Here is a 16,776-nt window from a genome sequence, read left to right as displayed (position 1 = left end):
AACAAAAGCTCAGAGACACAGCAGCAGAGGAAGTATCACAGTAACAGTAAAAACAGAGCAGTAGGCCTGTCGATAACATATTTTGAAATACGCTGAAGAACGACAACAATATTGACACTACTTTTGCCACAGATGTAGTAAACCTTAAGCAAAATACTCTTTTTTCTGTAATGTATATAATACCTTAAAAAAGAGCTGCAATAAATATAGAAATGGAACACTTCTGTACTTAGTTTGTATCTATAATGAGTCATAAAAGTTTTTAATTCAATTTTAAGAGCTCAAATCTTGTCATAGTACAAAAAACTAACAGAAAGTAACCCAACAGTACAAATACAAAGTACCCAAGATAAATATTGACCACCAAAAAATTATTGTTCCATCTTATCATTTACTGAACGATATGTCGATATAATGATTTTCGCACCGATGACTGACCGCTGAGTAATAAGAGCCCACAGACAGCAGCAGTAGGAGTACCACAGTAACAGTAATAACAGAGCAGATAGAGCGTAGGACTGACCTCTGAGCGGCGCGGGGGAGGCCGGCCCGCTGGGTGAGCCTCTGACTGCAGCAGTCCACCAGCCTCTTGAGGATGTACAGACACTCCCTGAAGGTGGAGAAGAATGGGTAGTGGCTGAGGATGCACAGGGAAGTCAGGGTGCTGTTGCGGTTGCGGGCAGCCATTTTGGCATTGCGGTGCTTGTGCTGAGGGGATTTATTGGTGTTTATGTCAGAGGGCTGATCTCCATCCTCCCCCGGGGTGGGTAGATCAGAGTGTGGGGCAGACAGAGCTAAGCCGGGTCCTGTCCCGCTGTTGTCCGAGCCCTCACTGGTCTCACCCTGTGCCCCAGGGTCATGGGTCTTATCGGGCCGAGGCCGGTGGTGGCCGCGCTGGAAAGAGCGGTAAAAGTTTACACAGATGCCATAGCGCGTGATGCCCGAGTCCTTATCTGTGAGAGTGAAGACGAACGAGGAGTCGTCCCGCAGGCTGACGCGCCGCTGCCGGATACTCAGGCAGCCCTCAGGTTGGCAGAAGAACACCACGTCAGGAGGCAAAGGGAAGTCTGCGTGGTCCTCCAGAGGGTAGCGCCGCAGCAGCTGAGGGGTCTGTGCCACACTGTCACTACTCGGCTGCCTGTTATACACACAGAAAAACTTAAATACTAAGAGCTGTGCCATGTAATACAACATTCATCTGATTGCTGTAATGCGATGTCCATAATGAAATTTAAATGAAATGGTATATAAGCAAGCCATTAAAACTCTAGACAAAAAACAAAGACCCACCATCACTGTATTATGAGAAAACATAATTAAACTTGCAGACTCCACTTGTGTACAAATTTTACCCGAATCAGGCCCTGTCCCACTACAGAAATTTATTAAAAAAAAAAAAAAAAAAAAAAAAAAAAAAACAGCAATTCTATCAGGGAAAAGTGCCTTTGGACAGGCCATTTTTAACATACTTCTCAAACCTGGAACACCATCCCAGTCACGACATGTGAGCTGCCTACATACAGTTCCTTCTCTGATCAACTTAAATCATGGCTATTGGACAATCAAATCTGTCCACACAACCAAACTTAAACAGGCCTTTTGCACATAAGCCGTAGTCTATATGACCACATTCATATAGACCTGCAGATAGACGTTAATGCCGTTTGTATGCCTGTGTTTTAGAGTGTGTGAGTGAGAGATGCAAGTACAAGCTGCTATTGTATGGCCTAAGGATGGAAATTAGTGTTGGCTACAATCCTACATGTTGTTTTGCATTATCTTGTTTTTAATATGCATTGTCCCTTTAATAAATAAAAACAAATACAAAAGAACTCACAAGCATTAAGCAAATGCTAAAATGTTTGTACAATTGTTTGAGAAAATATAAAAAAATGTAAAGACACCCAAGTTCCCCCTACAGCTACAGAAATAAAATGTGACAACTCCTAAAGTGCTATTTAGGACTTCTGAAAGGCCAATAATTACATGAAAATGTCAAGCCTCAAAAACACTCAAGAGGACAATTTGTCAGATTAGTGCACTGTTAATAATGCTTCGTGGACTACAAATTATATCAGGCATTTATCCTCTGTTTGAGCTCATCAAACCTTTGCTCAAAACCATGCTCCCAATCTGAAAATAATATAAAAGACTTGGTGCTTTTTAAAGAGTGTAATTCCATGTTCCAAGTTTACCCCAAACCTACTTCCACTTTCCCCTCCCACTCCAGGATTCCCTAAGGAATCAGGAATCCCTCAAGATTCAGTCAGGTCTCAAATGATTTCATCATACAAAATCTTTAAAATAAGTGAAATCATTTGTTATTGTTATGCTGGAGTCAGTGAAGGGCAGTTCAGCCATTATTTTATCTTTTGGTTATTCAAACTGTTTTAATAGGTCTGACAGTACTCATTTGATTTTACACATTTGGTTGTGGTCAATTTTTTTCCATCTAATAAAATAAACTTCCTCTTGCCCCAGTACAAGCATATTGTAAAAACAGCTCTTAATGAGACAGCTGTGTGCCGTCTGATTTTAATTCATCATCTGTTAACCAGAAGGTGCACTGTTAGTTGTTGTTGGCATTACCATGATGGCAATACTTACTAGTGGCAATACTTACTTAGTAATACTAGGAATGTATTAGGAAAGTGAGGAATATGCTTGCTTTTAAATACTTTGCCATATGAAAAGCATAGTACAAATGATTGATTCACATGGAAGGCCACTTAAATTATGTAGTTAACTTGTGAATGGGCCCCTGTTTTAAATCACTCCCAGATCTATCTTGCTAAAACGCAATAAGATAGCACCTTGAGTCATTGAAACAACGACCTGCCTTCCCTAAAATGTAGGCCTAAGAACCATGGGAGCATGTGATGTGATTAAGCTACAGTTACCTTGCTCCAACTACCACCAGGTAGTCAAGCAGGCGAGGACACATTTTCTTTTTCTCCATCTTGGACTGAGCGCAGCCGTTTTGTCAGAGTCACTCCTCACACCTGGAGCCCCCCCACAGTGCAGGCATCTTTATGGACCTGGGGCTGGAGTCTGGGCTGGCTTCCACCTGAAAAAAGAAAATGTAATATTTTAAAAGCTAATTTCTTAAACAGACTACAAGTAAATAGAAATACAGCATGAAACATCAAGCCAAATTGGCGATTATGAGTAGTGGACCATCCTTCAACCAGTGCCACTAGATAAGCAGTTGTGAGAAGTGGCCGTTCTCAAGATCTGAGCCAGTATCAGGAATAAGCATTGCCCTATTGTGCAATGTGCATGTATGGGGTTCATTGGGAAATCCATGGTGGACTCCAAAAAGCTTGGGAATAGGCGTTAACTTCAATCTCAATTCACCTCATAATACTGCAAGCATGATACATGATTCATTTGGTATCAGCTATCAAAACAATCAGTTGCAGGTCTGGCACTGTAATTAATTAAAGACAGGCTTTTTCACCAGTCATTATCTGCCTGAACCAGGCCAGGGCATCACCACCCCCATTATAAAACTATAGCCGGCACTGTGTCCAGAGACAAAGTAGCTCTCATTACAACTTCATTGAGCCAATTTGTAGGCTCCTCCAGGACAACTCCTGAGGGGGAGTTAAGAACCTTAGAGCACGGCTTTGTTCAGGATAAGGCCTGGACTATGGCCTTAGCAACACTATCAACACAGGCTTAGCCTGCAGCTGCTTGTAGCCATAAGAGAAGCAGGGTGAGCCGAGGCCAGACCAGACCCTCTTACTGTGTGATTCATTGTCATTGTGTCTGATGGATACCAAATGTCAACCTCTTTTTCTGATTACTGGATAATACATGCCTGTTATTACATGTAATTGTTAAGCCTTGCTGTCCAACATATGTAGAATGTATCCTACATAATTAGTTATTAAATGTAATTAAAGACAAATTAAGGAAAGAAGCTCAATAGTCAACACTTTGAAAAACAAACTTGACACAGTGACTTAAATATTTTACATCTGCTAAAGCTCTTGTAATGCTGTTCCCTGAGAAAACACAATGCCATCACAAATCTCCTTTTATTGATTTAGAGGTGTGCAATAGCAGACACTTGAAGGGTCTTGCAGCTGTCTAAATGATACTGTACATCTAGCTACGGGTGCCAAATTATAAGTTACTGAATTATTGGCTTTTTAGCCATTTTACTTCGCTGTACAATAAATAATGAAATTTCATGTACCCATTATCAGAATAAAGGGATAGACTAGAATACTAAGACACCAACCAGAACTGACCAAACCAAATGATTCAACTGATTAGTATTTCAATCAATTCATCATGAAAGCAGTCTGTCCATAAGGTACAGTTGAAAGAACCAGGGTGCTCCTCCCTTACAGCTTTCCAAAGCATGTCAAAGTAATGCTGTAGTGCCATCTAAAAATGACTCCTTAAATGGAGTATGTGCAATATCATTATTTATCCTAATAATGAAAACTGTAAAACCATAATACAGCACTGATATCAAAATGTTTCCCCAAATGATGGAACTATTTGTATCTAACCATTGCTGTCTGTTTTACTTGACCAAACACAAGCTGGCACTGAAACCTCTCTCATTACAGAAGCTATTTACAGAAAGCTAACGATTCCCCCCAACATATCAATTACAGCAAGTACGGCCCATACAGAAAACAAAGCTCTTTATCTTGCAAAACCATCAAGGCAGCGTAATCAACACGCTGGTCTGGCCGGCTGCCGCTGGAGCCTCCTGGAGAGCAGCCAGAGCAGATATTACACCGGAGGAGAATAGAAACTGTGACGACCTGCTCAGAGACGTATCGGCAACTGTCAAAACATGCACACAGACCTCTCTCTCCTCTTAGTTCTTGTCTAGTACTTAAAGAAAAAATACCGAATGGAAGCTATTGGCGCATTAAACAGTGAACGTGAAGTATTAACCTGTATCTGTATTATACACACACACACATTATATATATATATATATATATATATATATATATATATATATATATATATATATATATATATATATATATATATATATATATAAAATACATAGTGTGCCTTCTTATTCCAATTAAGAACCTAGGTATAGTAGAAAACGTACTGCAAACATCCTTAATAATCACAAAATAGTATATTTAGACATATCATTTTAGACACTGTAAGACTCTGAATTAGGAACATTAACATTATTCAGTTAATCAATAATTCAATAGGTCACAAAATATTTGTAGGAACTAAAAAATATATATATATATATAAATGTGACCATTTAAAATCATGAAGTTTTTTTCTGACAATAATTGTAACTCTAATAAGTAATATTGTGACATCTTCACTTTTGATATTGGAGCTTTTACATCCAAGCTAACATAATAGTGTCAGCTGAGGCAGCACATCAGCACAGATCTGGTAGAGTGAAGTGCAGGCAGCACTCACTGGTTATATAAGCACTGAGCTCAAACAGTTCACCCACTCTGACGTGATGTGCTGCCATCATCCATAGTATTAGCATAATAAAGCTGCATTTAGAAAATGTATAATCCCAAGTGTGTTGTAATGTTTTCTGGGCTCACACATGACAATGATGCATATTATAGATGTAACAGTGTCAAAAATCATGGTCATCGTATTAATATTGTGGCTGGCTGATATAATGGGATATTATTGTTTGTTATACTTTTTGTATACACACTGACCTTATATATCGGCCTCACAATATTGGCTCATCTTATTTGCCATTGGCTTCCTGGAATCTAAAAGATAAATTGTATCTTCCATGGAAAAAACATAGACTATCACTCCATCTCTAGCCTAGCCTATATTATAGGCCTGATTTTCATTTTATTTGTGTATATTGTAGCATAGCCAGTAATACTAGTATAATCAGTTTTTATAACATGTCAAGGTTGTATTCCTGAGACATAGCAGGTAATATGCATTTTATGATGCACCAGTGTCATTTAAACCACATGTAATGCTGTTTGCTCTCTGTCAACACTGGAGGTTATGATAAATTACAATCATGAACTACAACTGTGTAGGAGCCAAAATCATATACCGGTCTAATCATTTTCTATTTTACCATATTGTTGCTTGCCATCAGTCCAGAACTCTGCGGCACGGCTCTTGACAGGAAAACCGATTTTTGTGGCTTCCTGTTAATTTTATAATTGATTTGGAGATTTTGTTTTGTTTGTAAAGACTTGAATGGACTGGCCTCAAAATACATCTCGGACCTCATCCAGATTTACACATCTGTGCTCACTGAAGTGCGAGGGCATGACTTAAAACCTGGGGGGACAGGGCCTTCTCTCTGGCCAGCCCTATGGAACACTCTGCATTTGGTACAAATGAAAAAAAAAGTCTGCAACTCGCTAGCATGATGTGCAGCTACGCAGGAGGTGCCGACAACTTCCTCGCTCTTGGTTGTAATGACATTACAGCAAAGTCAGCTACCATTGGGCACCATGAAAGTCAGCGGACTTGTTTCTTATATTAAGTTGTTTTAGATGAATTTTGCAATTTACAGTGTACAATTTATAACAGTAATCCAAGCTGACATTGATTATAACTATATAGCTAATACAATCACAATAGATCTTCTTTCAGTCTCATCTTAAGACCCACTTTTATTCTTTGGCTTTTCACACTCCGGGTGTTGTGTGGTCCCATCTATTTTACTCATTTAATTTTATTTATTGGTTTTAGTCAATTTTATTCTATTTAAAACTCCTTTTATTTACTGACTTTATCATTTTTATTTATTCATTTCATCTGTTTAATTTGTCTGGAAGGCAGTTATGCTGACTTTTAGAGCTAAATATATTTGTTTTTTTATTGCCATTACGTGCAACACTTTGAAAACTACCTTGTTTATAAAATGTACTATACAAATAAAGTTGGATTGAGCTGGATATTCCACATTCATCCAAATTATTTCATATTGTGCTTTTATGATGTGCTATCTGGTCACGTTGTACGTCACAGGCTGGAGTTGTCACTTATGTTTTGTTTTTTTTAAACCTACCTTTTAGCTACTGTACTCACCATTTACACAATCACGACTCAAACTGATGGCTAACCACCTTCTCCTCAGTCCTTTCACAGCAGAATTAAACAAATAGTGCAAACAGATATTGACGAGTAACGCTACGGGTGAAGTTAACGATTATTTAGTGGGTTGAACAATTGAATTTCGACGTCTGTGCAAAACCAATAGACGCATGTGTAATTGACGTCAAAAACAAGGGCACTGTGGTCACGTCGCACCTATTAACCGTACTTGTACTAAAACTCAGACATTCCACTTAAACTGTAACGTATTTACTGTTTTTTACTATTCATTCTTATTACAAACCCGTCTTCCATCCTCTACATGCAAAAATGCTCCTGTCACCTCCGCTTCTCCGATAGCCGTGCGCTTTTCTACGTCACTGATGGATTAGCCTGTTAGCTTCCTAGTGGCTAACAACAGCTAGCCCATTTCGCTAATAAAATGGACTTTCATCAGCGTGACATCGTGGTAAATGTTTGGATAATAAACGCCAAGACGCCATATGGATGTATTAAACCTCAATCTGAATTAAAAACTCCTCAAAAATAGCAAATGTACCTGGTGACATTAGCTGGTTAGCTGCTAATGCTCATTCAGGGGCAGGCTGCTGCTGAGAACGGCCTGAGCGGTGCGTAATGTACTCCTCTCGGTCACGTAAAAGCAGCCAGAAGTGTACGGCGGTGGATGGTAGCTGTTGTCGTGTAAAAGACGAGAGAATGGCATGCTAGATCACCCGATGAGCAGGGCGGTCACACGGATAGGGCTTATCGGGAGGCTCGTAGCGGATGCATGGTGCTTCTTGATGCCGTGGGCTCGCCTGTCTTCGGTGGACGATTGGCCGTGCGTGCGTCCTTCTGTCCAACCTGCTGTGCTGCCTGCGCTACATCCTCCATCAGCGGTGGTGGGAGGTCCGCAAACGGAAGCAACCAAACCATGATAAATCCTATATAAACTACTCAAAACAAAATAGAAAGACAATAAATCGAATTGGTATCATTTTGGAAACGAAATACTTGAATATTTTCAGACATTTACTTATGAAACAAACAAAAAGGCCATCAGAATATATATATATATATATATATATATATATATATATATATATATATATATATATATATATATATATATATATATATATATATATATATATATATATATATATATATATATATATTTATATATATATCTCAAATTAGTTGCTCCTGACTTTACAACAGTTTGTGTCTGTAAGATTATTTTTATGCTCTGTTTAAGTAGTAACTACCGTGCCTTGTCATGACCTCGAGAAATTATCATGTATATGGTTTTATATTAATAATAAAAATATATGTCATTCCTCTGGATGCATGTAAGCTAGAAGTATCCTCTCAAAATGTATATAGATTTAATTTAAATATAATTGTCGGACATTATGAATCTTGATGTCCTTTGTGCTCTACAATAAACAAAAAAATAAATAAATAAATAAATAAATAAAAGCAAAAATACAGAAATAAAAATAAATACATCAATAAATAAATAAATAAATAACCCCTTCCTGAATGATCCTGGGAGCTATGTTGTCAGGGGTGTCATGCCCCTGGTAGGGTCATCCATGGCAAACAGGTCCAGGGGGATGGGTTAGACCAGTGGTTCTCAAATAGTGGGGCAGATACCGGGGGGGGGGGGCGCGTATGACTCCGCGTATGACACTGTAGTACTGTACGCAGCGCGTACACAGCAAAGAGGAGAGAGCGAACAGATCGTGACACAGGGCAGTGAACAAGAAACACTTTTGCTAAAGAGACACTATGGAAAACATTTTAACAGGGATGAAAAGAAAGGCGGATATAGAGGGAGGTAAAGTCACCCGAAAAATAAGACGAGGAAGTCTGATGAAGCGTATTTAGCACTTGGATTCACCGTGACTCCGGTGGGACACGAGGACAGACCGATGTCTGCTGTGTCTGAAAATGTTGGCAGCCGACAGTATGAAGCCAAATAAGTTAAGACCCCACCTCATTACACCTCAGTCACGCTGATAAGACGCTGGAGTTTTTTCAGCGTAAACGTGCCAAATATTGCCAACAATCATCCACTTTGTAAATGTCACTTAAAGCAGCAAGCACTGAGCATCATATAAGGTGGCGTACCAAATTGATAAATTACTTGTTTTAATTTGATATTTATTTAATTTTAATATATTATTATGATATGTATTTAATTTTAATGTATTCATTTGATGTTTGTAATGAGGACTGTAATATGCAGTAGCTTGAACCCTGGCTAGCAATCACTGCAGGGTGTCGGGTCAGGACAGCGATTAGGTATGTTCAGGTGAGGCTTAAGAATGAGAGAGTCCACAGGCAGGTACAGGTAGAACGTTGCTTTTAATGTCCTTACTTGGGGTGTGGGCGTATATGGGTGAGAAAGAGTGGGTTTGTGTGTGTGTGGGGTGTGTAACAGCAGTGTGACAGCAGTGTGGTTATATCTAAGGGACGCACACTATAATTCAGACATTAAGTCAGTTCGAGAGAGCGCCGATGCACGTAACGTTGTGCAACCATGTAAATTATAATCTGCGCATCTGCGGCGCACTGGTGTACACTCGCGCTCCCTCTAGTGGTGCAACAAGGGATAACAACAATTAAGAACAACTAAACAAAACCAGTAATATAACAAAACTAAATGGGCTTTATGGATAGTCTTTTATACAGCCGCCCCCAAATTTGCTGTGTAACAACAATTAAGAACAACTAAACAAAACCAGTAATATAACAAAACTAAATGGGCTTTATGGATAGTCTTTTATACAGCCGCCCCCAAATTTGCTGTGTAAATTTGACCATTAGGTGTCTGTACTGTCCTGGGGTAAAGCTGGCAGTTTGATGAGACGAACAACAGGGCGAGTGTAGGTCCGGTCCTTTACTTGAACAACAGCCGTCCTCACTCGACCGTCTACTCCTGGAATCACCGTTTTTACTGTTCCCACCTGCCAGAGAGCTCTGGGGGTCTGCTGGTCCACAATGAGCACAATTGTGCCCGCAGTAATGTCCTCTTTCTCTGTCTTCCACTTCTGCCGTGCTTGTAAAGTGGGCAGAAAGTGTTGAATGAAGTGCTTCCAGAAGTGATCTGCTAAAACTTGTGAATGGCGCCACCTTTTTCGGCTCAGCAGGTCTGATTCAGGATAGACCACCTGTGGAAGGGATGAGTCTGGCCGCCCCATCAGCAGGCAGTTAGGTGTAACTGGATCGGGGTCAGCAAGGTCAGAGGACACATAGCCCAGGGGCCGAGAATTAAGAATCCCTTCTACCTCAATGAGGACTGTCCTTAGCACCTCATCTGGTACTGTCTGATCTCCTAAAGTGGTGCGGAGAGCGTTCTTCACGGATCTCACCTCTCGCTCCCATAAGGTTAGGATCATCCCATCCTCTCTTCCTGTCCCATAAACGCTGCACAATGATCTTAGCTCGAGTTGTGTAGGGAATGATGTATCCCAGAGGATCATACTGTTGGGCAAGGAGGCGGTAGATGTTTCGCATGGTAAGTTCAGAACACTCACCCTGGTGTTGCTTATAGTGCAGTGTGTCAGACTTGCACTGCCACAAGAGTCCAAGAGTACACTCCTGAGGGTCTGCTGTTTGCTGGGTGAACCAGAGAGTACTGTTTTCAGAGCAGGATTCCTTGGGCAGGTGATGGATCACTGTGGGAATGTTACTGGCCCACTCTCTAAGCTCAAATCCACCTTCCATCAGTAGTGTTTGCAGGCGGTTGACCAGATGCTTGGCTTGTTCTTGAGACTGGAGGCTCTGCAGGCAGTTGTCAACATAAAAACAGCGCTCTACTGACAGACGTGCATCCTCTTCTGGTTCTGTGTGCCTTTGGACATGGGTCTGGAGTGCAAAGGTGGCACAACAAGGGCTGCATGTTGTGCCAAACGGGAGCACCTGCCACTCATAGATGGTCGGCTCTTGGTCCACCTTAACATCTCTCCACAGGAAGCGAAGGAATGGTTTGTCGTCTTCCAACAGACGGACTTGGTGAAACATTCCTTTCACATCACTGCTGATGGCCACAGGGTGCTCTCTAAACCTGAGCAGGACTCCCAGGAGGCTGGCACCAAGTGTAGGCCCGGGAAGGAGGTTGTCGTTCAGGCTCTGACCATTGGATGTGAAGGAGCAGTTAAAGACAATTCGATGTTTCTGATTGTGCTGCACCATATGGTGAGGAATAAACCATCCAATGTTGCTCTCTTCAGCTTTGGCAGGAGAAATGGCTTTGACGTATCCAGCGTCAATCAGCTTGTGGATCTCTCTGGAGTAAATGGCGGCTTTCTCTGGGTCTCTCAAAAGGCGTCTTTCCGTCCCACGTAACTGAGAAAGGACAGCCTCCTTTGATGCATGGAGTGGGGAGAGGTTCTGTTTCCACAGTAATGGAGTCGCATATCTGTTTACACCGTCCACCATTACTCGTATAGTCTTCTCCTCCAATATGCGGACTGCCTCAGCATCCTGCCTTGACCTGGTAATCAACCGCTCGCTCCTATATGGCAAGATATCCAATTGCCACAGTTTCTCCACATGTTTGAGGAGCTCAGATTCTGGAGGGTTGCAGATAGTGAAAAGGCACTGCTGTGGGGACAGCTGATGACACACGAGGCTTGTAGGGCCTTGTAGAGTCCATCCTAATCTGGTGCGCACAGCTGCAGGTCCACCGGGGGGGCCGAGACGTACTGGTTCCACTGGAGTTATCAAATGAGGATAATCTGACCCAATCAGCAGCAGCGGCTGGGCATCCTTAATAGGGGGCAGTGGAATGTCTCTGAGATGACGGTATTTCTCTTGCAGAGCTTGGACTGGATAGGTGTGGTGGGCTAGGTTCAGTTCTCTGGCTGTGAAAGCATTGTTGATCTGGTAGCGCTTGCCTGGTTCTGAGGCACGGGCTACTGTGAAGGATACAGTCGCTCCATGAACAGTGCAGACCTCCTGTCTGACTGTGCGAAGTGTGAGCTCTTCAGCCGGTCCCTGAAGCCCCAACTGAACTGCAGCATCATTCAGGAGTATGGTGCGCTCGGACCCGTCATCCAATATGGCATAGGTTTCAAGTAGCTGATTGCCACTCTGGAGGATGACCCTACTCAGCTTCAGTAACACTTGGGGGCTGCTGGCTGGGCGGTCAATGTACATAGTCTCTGATACAGAGCTCACAAGACAGGTGCTGGCTACAGGTGCTGGGGGCTTAATAGTGGCTGTGGCATTTTGGCTGGCGTTAACATCGTGGAGGACGTCCAGGTGCTTCCTCTCACATTGCTTGCACTTGGCTTTAAGGTTACACTTGGCAGCCTGGTGCTCACGTCCACATCTCCAGCAGCGATTATTTGTCCTGATCCACTGTGTCTTCTGCTCCACTGATAGGAGTCTGAAATTGCTGCATTGGTTCAAATAGTGCTGTACTGTATCGCAGAAGGGACAGTACCTTTTAGGCTTGTCTTGTGTCGCCTCTCTCTGGGCTGGAACTGCAGCCATAACCACCTTCTTTATTGACTCTGATTCACTGCCATGGAGAATGGTGGTGGATCTCTGGGACTTGTAGTCGGCGCGTTGGATCCTGGATGGAAACGGCCTCTCTCTGCCTGGAATACTGCCGTGTTGATCACCACTAACTTGAACTCTCACTTCATATTCAAGCCAGTCTGCCAGATCAAGGAGTGTAGGAATGGGAGTATAGATGGGGTTCACAAATCTGTGGAAGTTGGCTCTTAGGTCATGTGGTAACTTAGCTAAGAGGCGAGAGACATGTGAGCCGCACCTCAGTTCAGTCCAGCCTTGGCTTCCCAGTTGGTGCAGCATCCCAACCAGTGCACGGACCTGAAGAGCAAATGACTTAAACGCTTTAATGTCCCCAGATTTTATGGTGGGCCCATCCATCACAGTGGAGATTCTCTTCAGTGCTAGCTGCTGAGGTTGGCCGTACATCTCTGTGAGCGCTCTCATAGTGTCGGTGAATGGGTGTTGACTGTTACTGTAGGAGTCAGCAATGAGCAGTGCTTCCTCACATTTGAGGTGATCTGTGAGTATCTGAAACTTGAAGTGCTCCGAGGCATCATATGGCAATAAGTTGTCCAGGGCCAGCTTCAATCTAGCAAACTCCCGTGGATCCTCTGATTTGAAGTCTGGGATCGTTGGCTTGGGTCCACGATAAGCCTCTGGTGCTGCTGTCCTGATATGTGGAGAGTGATTACGTGATGGAGGATATGACGGATCCGGTGGGCATCTGTCCCTCCCTTGTCTCCTTTCATAACCATAAGCAGGACTGCAGTCATCAGGACAGTCTCTGTAACTAGATGAGTACCCCCTCTCACACCCATAATAGCGGCTGTCAGGACGAGCCTTTGGACTACTGTGGTGATAATGTGGAGCAGGATGGCTGTACTCATTACTGGACCTTAGATAACTCAGACGGGGTGGAGAAGGCCCATGACGGCGGTGGTACCTGTTATCATATCGATAGGAGCGGTCAGGATAGCTATCATAGTCCTCTTCATACTTGATGTGTGGCTTGACATCAGGCCAATCCACTTTAGGTCGTAGGGGGCTATCATCTGACTGGTGACTAGTTTCACCACATGGTGGGGAGACTCTGTCATCATGCTCTGTGGGCGATGGACTCTTGTGAATGTCTATCACCCTATGTTCACCTTTGGAGAGAGGAGTTGAGATGCCAGCAGTGACTGGTGCCTCTGCCTGATCTGATAATCCTGTTTCATGTAGATGCCGTCTGAGAGACTCTACAATGGCATGTCGACCGACAGGAGCAGGAGAAACATCTCTGATCACCGGGAGGGCACTTACTGGCTGACGTGGGCCCTGGAGGCCGCTGAGTGGCGCCTGCTGATTTGTAAGTGCTGGTGTGGCAGATGTTTCCTCTTGGTGCCTGGGCAGTGGCAGCTGCTGTGAGGATACTGCAGGAGCATTCTGGATCATGTCTGCAAGGCGTTGGACATCTCTGCGCAGCTGGTCATTTTCCTCTCTCATGCTCTTAATGGATCTAATTATTTCTGGAGAAGACAAGTGCTTGGTCTGCTCATCATCAGTAAAACGGGACCTCACAGGGTAACTGACCTCATAGTCCTGGAGATATGATGGCGGCTGCCTGGATCTTTGTGGGCGATCCTCAGTAGGTTCTCTTTCATGTGGCCTGAACATATTGACTGCAGTGGTTGCTCGATCCGGCTCGAAGGACCATAAATTGTAATGAGGACTGTAATATGCAGTAGCTTGAACCCTGGCTAGCAATCACTGCAGGGTGTCGGGTCAGGACAGCGATTAGGTATGTTCAGGTGAGGCTTAAGAATGAGAGAGTCCACAGGCAGGTACAGGTAGAACGTTCCTTTTAATGTCCTTACTTGGGGTGTGGGCGTATATGGGTGAGAAAGAGTGGGTTTGTGTGTGTGTGTGGGGTGTGTAACAGCAGTGTGACAGCAGTGTGGTTATATCTAAGGGACGCACACTATAATTCAGACATTAAGTCAGTTCGAGAGAGCGCCGATGCACGTAACGTTGTGCAACCATGTAAATTATAATCTGCGCATCTGCGGCGCACTGGTGTACACTCGCGCTCCCTCTAGTGGTGCAACAAGGGATAACAACAATTAAGAACAACTAAACAAAACCAGTAATATAACAAAACTAAATGGGCTTTATGGATAGTCTTTTATACAATGTTTATTTAATTTTATTTTTTTTATTTGATATTTAATTAAATCATTCATTATATCATTTCATTTATTACATTTTTTCGGGGGGGGGGGGGGGGGGGGGGTGACCAGATTGGACCAGTCATGGAATGTCACCTCGTTGGGGGGGAAGGAGCCTGAGCTTGTGCGAGAGGTTGCGCGTTACCGGTTAGATATAGTCGGCCTCACCTCCACGCACACCTTGGGCTCTGGAACCCAACTCCTTGGAAGGGGCTGGATTCTCCATTTCTCTGGCATTGCCCGCGTGGCAGCGTGCTGGTGTGGACTGACTTATTGCCCCACAGCTCAGCTGCCTTGTGTTGGAAGGTCGCGTCCCTGCGCCTTCAGGCCGGGGCCAGGTCTCTCACTGTTGTGGTGGCCTATGGGCCAAACACCAGTGCAGAGTACCTGGCCTTCTTGGAGTCCCTGGGAGGTGTACAAGACAGTAAACTGACCGGGGACTCCATTGTTCACCTGGGGGACTTCTATGCCCATGTGGGTAATGACAGTGACACTTGGAGGTGCATGATTGGGAAGAACGGCTTCCCTAATCTGAACCCGAGCGATGTTTTGTTATTAGACTTCTGTGCTAGTCACAGTTTGTCCATAACAAACACCATATTCAAGCACAAGAGAGGGACAGAGCTATCAACCGATCACCACCTGGTGGTGAGTTGGATCCGCTGGCGGAGAAGGAAGGGGGGTCTTCAACTCGCACCTCCAGGAGAGCTTCTCCCAGATGCCCAGGGACATGGATTCTGAGTGGGCCATGTTCTCCGCCTCTATTGTCAACGCGGCCACTCGTAGCTGTGGTCTTAAGGTCTGAGGTGCTTGTCGTGGTGGCATATACTCCGGGTTGGGAAGAGTTCGGAGAGGCCATGGAGAAGGACTATTGGACATCCTCAAAGAAATTCTGGCAAACCGTCTGACGCCTCAGGAGAGGGAAGCAGTGCTTCACCAACACTGTTTACAGTGCGGGCGGAGGGCTGCTGACCTCAACTGGGGATGTTGTCGGACGGTGGAAGGAATACTTTGAGGATCTCCTCAATCCCACCATCTTACAAATGCTCTGTATGACCAGAGCAGGAGCTGTGTTTGCATTGCCACCAGTAAATCAGACCTGTTCCCGGTGCATGTTGGACTCCGCCAGTGCTGCCCATTGTCAGCGGTTCTGTTCATTGTATTTATGGACAGAATTTTCCGTAGGCTGGAGACAGTCTGGCTTGGGAACCACAGGATTTCAGCTCTGCTGTTTGCAGATGATGTTGTCCTGATGGCTTCTTCAAGCCAGGACCTGCAGCAGGCACTGGGCGGTTTGCAGACGGTGTGTGAAGCAGCTGAGATGAGAATCAGCTCCTCCAAATTCGAGTCCATGGTTCTCGACCGGATCAGAATCAGAAGACTTTTATTGCCATAGTCTGTGAACACAGTTCACAAACTAGGAACTTGCTTCGGTGAAAAAGTGCAACATAAACACACTGAATAAATACAAATACAAATAAGGGCATGCATGGGTGGAGAGTCTTTGCCTCAAGTGGAGGAGTTCAATTATACTTACTACTATTACTATTACTTGTTCACAAGTGAGGGACAGATGGAGCGCAAGATTGACAGGCGGATCGGTGCACTCTCCGCAGTGATGCAGTCACTGCATCGGACTGTCATGGTAAAGAATGAGCTCGAAAGGCAAAGCTCTCAAATTTACTGGTCAATCTACGTTCCTACCCTCACCTATCACCTATTAGCTCTGGGTAATGACCTAAAGGACAAGATCATGGATATAAGTAGCAGAACGGGTTTCCTCCACAGGGTGGCTGGGTGCCCCCTTAGAGATAGGGTGAGGAGCTCAGTCACACAGGAGGAGCTCGGAGTAGAGCTGCTGCTCCTCCATGTCGAGAGGAGCCAGCTGAGGTGGCTAGGACATCTGTTCAGGATGCCTCTTGGATGCAGGATACGCTGGTAGGACTATGTCTCTATGGAACTGAAGGATGTGTCTGGGGTGAGGGAAGTCTGG

At 43.9% G+C, this 16,776-nt stretch overlaps 1 protein-coding gene across 1 annotated transcript in view; it reads right to left on the bottom strand.

Moving 5' to 3' along the window:
* The window catches only part of madd (MAP-kinase activating death domain), a 55,994-nt gene extending 48,085 nt beyond the window's left edge, over positions 1 to 7,909 (bottom strand). Inside the window, 3 exon segments of the mRNA XM_055228925.1 lie at positions 524 to 1,138; positions 2,901 to 3,067; positions 7,604 to 7,909. Coding sequence (XP_055084900.1) covers positions 524 to 1,138; positions 2,901 to 2,959 — 674 coding nt within the window. The 5' untranslated portion in view covers positions 2,960 to 3,067; positions 7,604 to 7,909.
* Positions 7,910 to 16,776: the final 8,867 nt, after the last annotated feature.

The sequence above is a fragment of the Periophthalmus magnuspinnatus genome, chromosome 3 (assembly GCF_009829125.3).
Source record: "Periophthalmus magnuspinnatus isolate fPerMag1 chromosome 3, fPerMag1.2.pri, whole genome shotgun sequence".
NCBI lineage: Eukaryota > Metazoa > Chordata > Actinopteri > Gobiiformes > Gobiidae > Periophthalmus > Periophthalmus magnuspinnatus.
This window is presented reverse-complemented; position numbering and strand designations above follow the sequence as displayed.